General features: G+C 48.1%; 1 protein-coding gene across 4 annotated transcripts in view; it reads left to right on the top strand.

Moving 5' to 3' along the window:
• Window positions 1-433: 433 nt before the first annotated feature.
• Window positions 434-9,092, top strand: part of ZNFX1 (zinc finger NFX1-type containing 1) — a 191,909-nt gene continuing 183,250 nt past the window's right edge. The window contains exon 1 of one of the 4 annotated variants that reach the window (XM_069243475.1): window positions 434-644. Coding sequence is in view for 1 of the 4 variants with exons in the window: in XM_069243474.1 (XP_069099575.1) it covers window positions 928-940 (13 nt within the window). In the remaining 3 variants the exon portion in view is untranslated. Of the gene's footprint in view, window positions 645-698; window positions 836-855; window positions 941-1,990; window positions 2,291-9,092 lie in introns of those variants that run through there. The other 3 variants (XM_069243477.1, XM_069243474.1, XM_069243476.1) reach the window with 3 other exon arrangements.

Here is a 9,092-nt window from a genome sequence, read left to right as displayed (position 1 = left end):
GTGAGGATCTCGTATAAATCTCAACTTCGTCACTTCCTTATTCTTTTGGACTTGGAAGAGGGGAGTTACTTAATGCATTTGTTTCATATAAACAAACCAAGGCAACGTCAGCTCGGGGCACGATTCCCGCAGCTTATCTCTCAATAGTTACGATTATCAGGGCACCTCGTAAAAGCCTATTCCAGTTTAACTGTGACCCCTGTACTATTGATCAGAAGTACCTGCAGAACGATATTTACAATATCAGACAATATCTAGAAAGGAAACCATTGACGCTGGACGGGCAAGGAAACCCTGCTCAGTTTTATTTTTTCGTTTCTGCGGAAATCCTCTGGTTATCAGTTCTGGGAGGGGGAGCAGCGGGTGATGTTATTCTGGACGCTTTTGTGTTCCTACCCTTGACTACTGGCTCCGCCCTCGCCTCCTCGGTGTCTGTCAGCTGCTGTCTGGGGCAGGGAGGCTCATCTGGGGAAAGGAAACCGAAAGACATGTACAGTCAGCGAGAACAGGGACCGGCCGGCCAACCCCTGCCCGGGGTTTAAAGCCCAACCAGGCGGGGCGAGGCTTCAGAGACCGGGGAGAGCTGAGGGCGAGCGGCTCGCCGAGCAGAGGCGGCTACCGGAGGCGAGGAGCCCCAGGGAGAGGTGAGGAAATGTACAGAGCACCGGAGGAGGGGAGGGGGCAGACTCTGAGTCACCGCCGACAATACCCCTCACACCCGGCGCCGTGAGCCCCCAGGAGCGCGTCCGCCAGAGCAAGAGGGCTCGGGAGGAGAGGAGCCATTGAGGGCACCCACCCAGCCATCGGAGGGAGGAGGGAGCTCTTTGTGCATCCGGTGAGGGCTCACCACTTCAGAGGAGGCGGCCGAGCAGGGTGATAACAACAGAGCAGGTGGAGAGAGAGCACAGGCAGAATTACAGGGCAGAGATGGGGAGACCAGGTAACAGGACAGAGAAAGCGAAGATACAAAATGAATAGGCAGACGAGGGAAGATCAGAGGTGGAAAAACAGGACAGCAAAAGGCGGCAGAGAAGAGGCGAAACGAAAGGGTAGGATGAGGGATAAGCAGAGATAAGCAGGGCATAAAAACTGGACAGGGAGAAAGACTATGCAGAACAACAAGGCAGGGGGTAAAGATGAGGCGGAACAACTGAGCACGGTGAGAGAAAGAGAGGCGCAGCAGAATTCCCCCGGTGTGCCAACGACCGCTAATCCCAACCTGGTGCCACCCTCCTGTTACTCGAACCCTGGTCTCCTACTCATCGGCTCTTTCCCACCGCCTGTGTTCTCACTGAGCGTTCCCTGTCCTAGGCTCACCAGTTATTGTATCGCTGGTTCTGTCTCTCACTCCCTCACCATTCCTTCTCTGTTCCCATGTCCCGCCTGTTATTTTATGTCTGCCCTCCCTCACACTAACCTACTAATATGCATCGTCTGTATCCGGAGCCTCAGGTCTCTATCCCCCACCCCGTTATTTTACCCCCGATCTCCCTCACCTGCCTTGTTTTTCCTCTGCTCTTTTTCGCCTGTCCTGTCTCTGCCCTCTCTTTTTCACCTGTCTATTCGACATTTTCTCTTCCCTCGCTGTTTTGCTATTTATGCTACTCCCTCCCTCTGTGTTATTGTCCAGATAGATAGATAACCTCGCAAATACCCAGACCATGTCATGGAAATAGGGCAGGAGGCGGGGAGAACAGGCGGCTTCTCTTAAATGGATGAAAACGGTTCACAGTGTTTGAATGACGCAGGAAGATAGCGCCTGGGGTTACCCGATAAGTTATGTGTGCTCTAGCAGACACATGGCTATCTCTTTATCTCCTAGTCTGTCCGTCTGGGGTTGCCAAGGCATTTATTCTCAGTGATCTGAACGGTGTGAGCGACCGGAAGTCCACGCTTAATGCTGTTAACACTGTGTTGTGCTTTGCATTTTTCTAGCCGGAGGCAAACTAGGCAACGAGAAAGAGGTGGTGTGCTTCTGCAATTTACATCCGGGTAGCTGTTGGTTCACTGTGATTAAGACACCATTTTAATTTTGAGGGAAGCCTTGACTGCGTTGGCCTGCTTTTGACTTGTTCAATTCATTTCCTTACGCCGGACTACCTCCTGTGTGAGAAAAAGAAGAGAGAAATACTAGTCCTGTCAGTGCGGCACCTGCACACTCCCTGTTGAGAAGGAAGCAGCTGTCACGTCCACTAACTGTGATGTCTCTTCGTGGTTCCAGCTTTGAAATATTCTTCACTTGTGGAGAGCTCTCCCCACTAGACCGTGAAGACTCTGGAGATTGCCGAGTGTAGGTCACAGGTTTGATTATGAAGTGTTTCCTGGGCAGTCAGGTTACTGAGCAGTATCCTGTGTGGGCACTTTTGTTTACCACTGACAACCTAGGGCCACAGTAATAATCCACTCTGATTGTTGAATCTGAACGTTTGGGGATTGGCCAAAAGGTAATATCTGTTGCCAGCAAATGCTTTACCGTGGAAACAAGAAAAACAATTAATTTAAAAGGTCAGTCAGCAGTTCAGTTAATAAGCTATATACGGAAACACTAGGTGTTATCAACTTCTGCAGCCAGTATAAGGGCAGAGATGTTTTCATATTGCCATAGTGCACGCTGCTAGCTTTCGGGTAGCATGGGTCTAGTTATCTTGTGAATATTGGTTTTGTTCAACCAGGGGATCTAAGGAAGCACTCTAACATCTACTTCATAGTGTGAGCCAAACTCTCACAAAAGTGTCGCAAAGTGGGTTAAGTATATGGATGTGAGTACTCTGGACTTGACTTTGGTATTTGATATCACCCAGTTACCAAAAAGTGTAAGGAAAATGGTACTTGCCCTGTAAACATCTATTATTAGTGTATGATGATGTAGATTGACATGCTTAGCATTCTCCTCCATCTAGTGTTGAGGTTAGACATTTTCTAGTGGTTTTTGCTCTAATAAATCTCGAGTGTACACTGCCATGGGCACCAACTCCATGTAAGATTGTTTTTCACACAGTGGATGAGAGCATGTATAGTGTGAATGTAAATAGGTTGTGTCAAGCTCATTGTGAAGTGAACTAGAGAAAGCAAGATATCTACAAATGCTAATGATATCTGGGAAGGAAGCTGGGTGCAAATGAATCTGTAGTATTACACACTACAAACGGATGCTCACAGTGTAAGTAGCATTTTCTGTTTGTAGCATTGTGGCTGTAGATAACATGCTTAGCATACACTGTAAAGCATGTGCAAAGGACCTGGGGGTGACGTTCCACTCCTGTACTGCAAAATCATTGTCCGCCCCATAGATATGCTTCACCATGAGATGAGTGTTGTTAGTAATGCCCAATACCAAATCCCCAAGGGTAAGCGAGAGACCAGCAGTGGGGGGTGTGCTGCCCCGCTTCTGGTAGTGGTACATGGCATTCCTGTCTATCTTGATGAGGAGCACTTTGCCCCAAAAGATTTGTTAGCTGACTCTCAACGCTAAGTGAATGGCTAGAAGTTCCAAGTAGTTGACGTGCAACCCTGTTGTTGTAAGGACTACTTTCCCCTGACAGTCATGTTATTGGGATGCCCCCCCAGCCTGTGAGAGAGGCATCTGTAGTAATATTCACTGGTCTGCAAAAAGGCTGCCTAGCAAAAAGTTGTTCTACCATTGTAGAGAGCATTGTGTTTTGGCCTGTACCAGCAATAGATCTTCACATTGATCCTCTGCTTGAGACCATTGAGCCGCTTAGCACTCTCAGGGTGGGGCGGGGGAATGGGTGAGAGCATGTATGGTGTGAATGTAAATAAGGTGTGTCACTCTCAATGTGTAGTGAACTAGTGAAAGCAAGAGTTCTGCAAATGGTACAGGCCTCTGGGGAGGAAGTTGGGTGCATATGAATTGGTAGCATTACATGCTACAGTCGGATGCTATAGGGCTACCTGGTGCTGTAAAGGAAAGAGGAGCTCCGAACAGGCTGCAAAGAAATTCTCCCAGTGGATCACAGAATGCACCAACACATTCATCCCGTCAAGCCTGCAAAACCCAAAGTACCATCCAGAAGAGCCAGCTGGATCCTCCAGACACAACTGCCGGCAACTAGAAAGGAAGTGGCATACTAGCGATTAGACAGAAGACCAGACCACCTTCAAAACAGCACTCAACCAGTACCACCGCCTCCTGAGAGAAACAGAACGCTGTAACAGACCACATAGAAGCCAGCACAAACCAGAGGAAGGAGCTCTTCACCACTGTGAAGGAATTCTCCAACCTCGCAGCCACTGGGAACTACATCACCCCCTCCCATGAACTTTGTGGCACCATGGTGGACTTCTTCCACAAAAGATCTCAGCCATTTACGAGAAATTCAAAACCCAACCCCGTAGCCGACAACATCAACCTAAACACACCCTCAGAGACAAACCGTGAGCAACTGCTCACCCATTGGGACCCTCCCACAACTCCAGCCACAATCTCCATCATGAACTCCATACACTCAGGAGCACCCACGGATACATGTCCCAACCACATCTTCAACTTCGGTAGCAAGATTATTGACGACGAGCTCAAGAAAGCCCTGAATGCCTCCATCACCATGGTCTCCTTCCCTGAAGATTGGAAACACGCTGAAATCACACCCTTCCATTTGGAAACCATCCGCTGATCCAGCAGATCCGAAAAACTACTGCCCCATCTCCCTGCTCCCCTTTACAGCAAAGGTTCTTGAAAAGACAATCAGCGAGCAACTCACCAAACACTTGGAACACTACAGCCTCCTGGACCCCTCTCAATATGGATTCCGAGCCGACCACAGCATGGCGGCGGCTGTGATCGCAGCCACTGACAGCATCAAGGCCCTCCCAGACTGCAGCGAAACATCAGCACTCCTTCATTAGGATCTGTCAGCTGCCGTCAACACCATCTCCCACCACATCTTGATCAACAGATGGAAGTCCTCATCTTTGGGAACAAGATCTCGCAATGGAACGACACTTGGTGGCCTGCTGCACTCTGCCCTTTCCCCACCCCGACAGACCATGTCCGCAACTTTGGCATCCTCTTGGACAGGTATGTATGCACAAACAGGTAAACACAGTCTCGTCTGCTCACTTCCACACCCTGTGCATGCTGCGTAAGATCTTTAGGTGGCTCCCAGTTAACACAAGAAGGATCGCCACTCAAACTCTTGACACCAGCAGTTTGGACTATGTTAACACTCTATGTAGGAATCACTGCACGCCTCCTGTAGAGACTACAGACAATACAAAACTCAGCTGCAAGACTCATCCTTGACCTGCCCGGATGGACTCACATTACCCCACACCCCAAGAAGCTACACTGGCTTTTTGATCCAGAAGAGATACCAATTCATGATGCTGACCCACGCATACAAAGCCTTGCACAATGAAGGACTATCATACATTAACAAATGACTGAACTTCTACCAATCGACCAGACACCTGCAATCTGCCTCTTTTTTTCATGTAGATATCCTCTGGATCTGCCGATCCAACAGTGGAGATGCTCCATCTCTCACCTGGCAGCCAAAGCCTGGAATGACCTTCCCCAGCACCTCAGGATCCCCACATCACTCCAGGAATTCAGAAAAAGCACTGGACACATTGCTGTTTGAATGCGCAGAGCACCATGAAGCAGCAAGCGACTCCAGAGCCTTCAGACCCTCAAGGGTGATTTGAGCACTTTATAATTCCTGACTGATTGAGATCATCTGGTGACTGGTGGAAAAGCACTGGCAGAGGTGTGCATGGGTGTTGTAGTGGAGGTGTGCTGTTTGGCAGTGACCTTGTCCTTGTGTCTCTGCTGTCCTGGCTCGAGGGAGGCCTGGAAGAAGGTTTCCTCTCGAAGGCCAGTTTTCTTTTTCGAGAAAGAGGTTACTAAGGCGGCGGTGGAGGTGATTTGGCAGTTATTTTGCCTGTGACTGGGTGGATGAACAGGTGCTTTTGTCTGGTGTCCACTTCCTGTTGTAGTCTCTCAACCATCGAGGCATCAATGTCCTAGTGTCTAGGTGTCTACCAAGGTTTAGCAGTCGACTTCGCCCTTGATGTTTGCAGTGAACTAGGTTTTGGTTCGGATGGGGGCCCAATACACCTGTGCCGATGGAGCTTTTGATGTTGTCTTCAGATTGGATTGATTATGTTGGTGTGCTTGGAGCATCTAGGGCTCGACTTATGAAGGGTGTTTGCCCTTTGTGGGAGGCTTGCCTGGTTTTGGAGCCTTGTGCTATTTGAAGCCTGAAGGCAGCAGTGACCCTTGGCTTTCCTTTTCTCAGGATCTGTGCTCGGGGTTCTTCCTGGCTCCCTTGGAAGTAGTAGTGCTCTACCTCAGTATGTGACTTCTTTGGTGGCCCTGACTTGGTGATATGGACCTCATGGTCTTAAGGTATACTCCCAACCCTGGATGTGGTCTTCATGTGTTGGACAGTCTTTGGTGCAAGTTTGATGTCCTCCATGTACTGGTCATGGGACTCACCTTATGCCACTGTCTCTGGACTGGGTGTCAGTTGCATGTCCAGGAGCCCAGATGAGTTGGCCTCTTTCTGTTCTTTTGTGCTGAAGGGATCTTCTGGGTTGAGGGGTTCTTTGCTGCCAAAAGCATCCGGGGTATCTGAGGTGTCCCTCACCTGTGCCTTTGATATTGGAGGGTCTTGTTGGATTGGAAGCGGAGGCACAATGGGTCAAAGTTGTTGCTGGGAGTCAGGCAAAGATTGCACACCTTGGGATGGTCGCCCAGGGATATTTCGAGAGTCACCAAGGGTAGTTCTGAAAGGGTGTCTGTTCCATCATCCACACACACACTCTCTCTACACCCAACATGGTGTGAGCCATTGATAATCCGAGGTGACAGCAGTGGTCGTCTGTGCTGCCATGAGTTTTCACGTGTTGGGGAGATGAAGGCACTGAAGCTCGGTCAGATCCAGTGCAATGGGATCAAAGAGTGGCAGAATGGCCCTGACGAAAAACATGTGCAAAACCCAACAAAGTCTATTCCGACTTTGCACATCTGAACCTGATGGCAGAAAAAAACAACCTAATATGGAGTCCGTCCCCATGCACAATGTAGACCAAGAGAAGTCAAGCCACATCTTGTGACAGGACAGATTTCTTCAAGCAAAACAAATTGCAAAAGTCTGAGCCTACATCTACATGCTTTGAAGTAAAATTTGTCACCCCAAAACAAGCACAGTGGCAACACGTCACTCACTCCATGGTCAAGGCAGAATAGCAGAACAAACCAGATGGTTTGGTTTAATCTAAAGGCTCCAGAAGGAGTTTTATCTCCTTGTTGCCGGCTAGAGTTTGTCAACACTGAGTCCCACTCAGACCTGTTCTGTCTGGTGCTATGTGTATTGGCTTGCCTTAAGAATGAGCTGGATGTGCTCCTGTTCTAACAGGAAATAGAGAATAGGTGAGGTTCGCTTGAAGCAGGGGAGACTTACACTGGACCAAGGGAATGGGCACCAGGTACACAAATGTTGGTGCATGGATTGGAAGGGCACACATGTGGTACTGACTATCCCCTGTGCTTGAATGATTGTCAAACTAACAAGAGAAAGAACAGGGCTTTGTAGGTACGGTACAATGTCAGGGAAGCTCAGCTTCACAAAGCCTTGTAAAAACATTGCCTGACCTCCATCAAACTGAGACTGTGGCCCATACCATAATCATTTCCTTTCTAGCTTTTGGAAATGTAGTTTTCCAGGAGCTCAGCCTCATCAATGTAGTTTTCTATCCAATGGCACAGATGATCTCATCAACAAAAAATGTAATTCACATGACTCTGACATTGAAGAAACTTTGGCTTCCCATTTAAATCAGCCCATAATTCAAAATTGTGGACCTGATTCACAAAGGTAACTTAGACTTTGGAGTAAGTGTACTACTTTTCAGTATTTACAAACTGCAATTTTGTTGTAAATTAAACTTTTATAGTAAATCCAGCACTACACATGGCCAACACTGGTACTGCAACCCTCTCCCATAGAAAAAATGGAGGTAGAGAACTACTACAAAAGTGTGACTTGCTTCAAAAGTGTACGTTTCTATAAAAGTTTGTGAATATGGCCCCATATGTCTTGATCACAGTGCCATTTGTCTCAAGACCCGTCCCTACCCTGTGACACTTCTCATCATCTTGAGTGATGAGAGAGATCTTAGAAGAAAGAATTTACTCCCCTTCCAGACACTGACCATGAACATTTCCTTCCTTCTGCCCTCAGAATTAAACTGGACTTGCGCACATTCAGTTAATTACGCAAAGAACATCTGTACCAGTTAAAGTTAATCTAAATCTAAGACAATGCTAGGTGTTTCCTTCTCTCCCTTTGCTTTAGTACTACTACTACATTGTTACACTCTTTAGATGCCTATCTTGCACTATATTGTTTCTGATTATTTTCTCTCTCAATCAGTCATTGTATTTGTAAAGCGCAGCACTATCACCTCTAAAGGTATCTGGGCACTGAGGGTGCTGTGTATCAGTCGAAAAGCCACCTCTTGAGTCTCCTTCTGAAGTCTGTCTGGAATGGAGGTGGAGGGTAGGTTGTTCCACGACTTGGCTGCTGTGCAGGAGAAGGAGCGGCCTCCACTGCGCCTGCAATCGATGCATGTGTGTGTGTGTAAGGTTTAGTGAGGGGGAGCGTAGTTGTCTTGCTGTAACGTAGAAGCTCAGTCAATGGTTTATGTAGGACAGCCCTAGGTTGTAGAGAGTCTTGTATGCAAGTGTGAGGTTTTTGAATTGGCATCTCTTTTGGACGGGGAACAGTGGAGGTTCCTGAGGTGTGCGGTGATGCTTGGGGACATTGAGGATGAGTCTGGCTGTGGTGTTTTCTAGAGTCTTTTAAGTCTCTGAGAGGACACTCCGGCATAGAGAGTGTCACCATAGTTGAGGCGACTGGTGAACAGGGCGTGCGTGACTGTCTTTCTGGTGTCGTTAGGGATCCATTTGAAGATTCAACGAAGCATACAGAGGAAGTAGAAGCAGGAGGAGGCAACTGAGTTTACTTGTTGATTCATGGATACTTGGCAGTCGAGGATGATGCACATGTTTTGTGCATGGTCTGATGGAGAGGGTGTTGGTCCAAGGTCTGCTGGCCGACAGCTGT

This window comes from Pleurodeles waltl, chromosome 7 (genome assembly GCF_031143425.1).
Source record: "Pleurodeles waltl isolate 20211129_DDA chromosome 7, aPleWal1.hap1.20221129, whole genome shotgun sequence".
Lineage (NCBI taxonomy): Eukaryota > Metazoa > Chordata > Amphibia > Caudata > Salamandridae > Pleurodeles > Pleurodeles waltl.
This window is presented reverse-complemented; position numbering and strand designations above follow the sequence as displayed.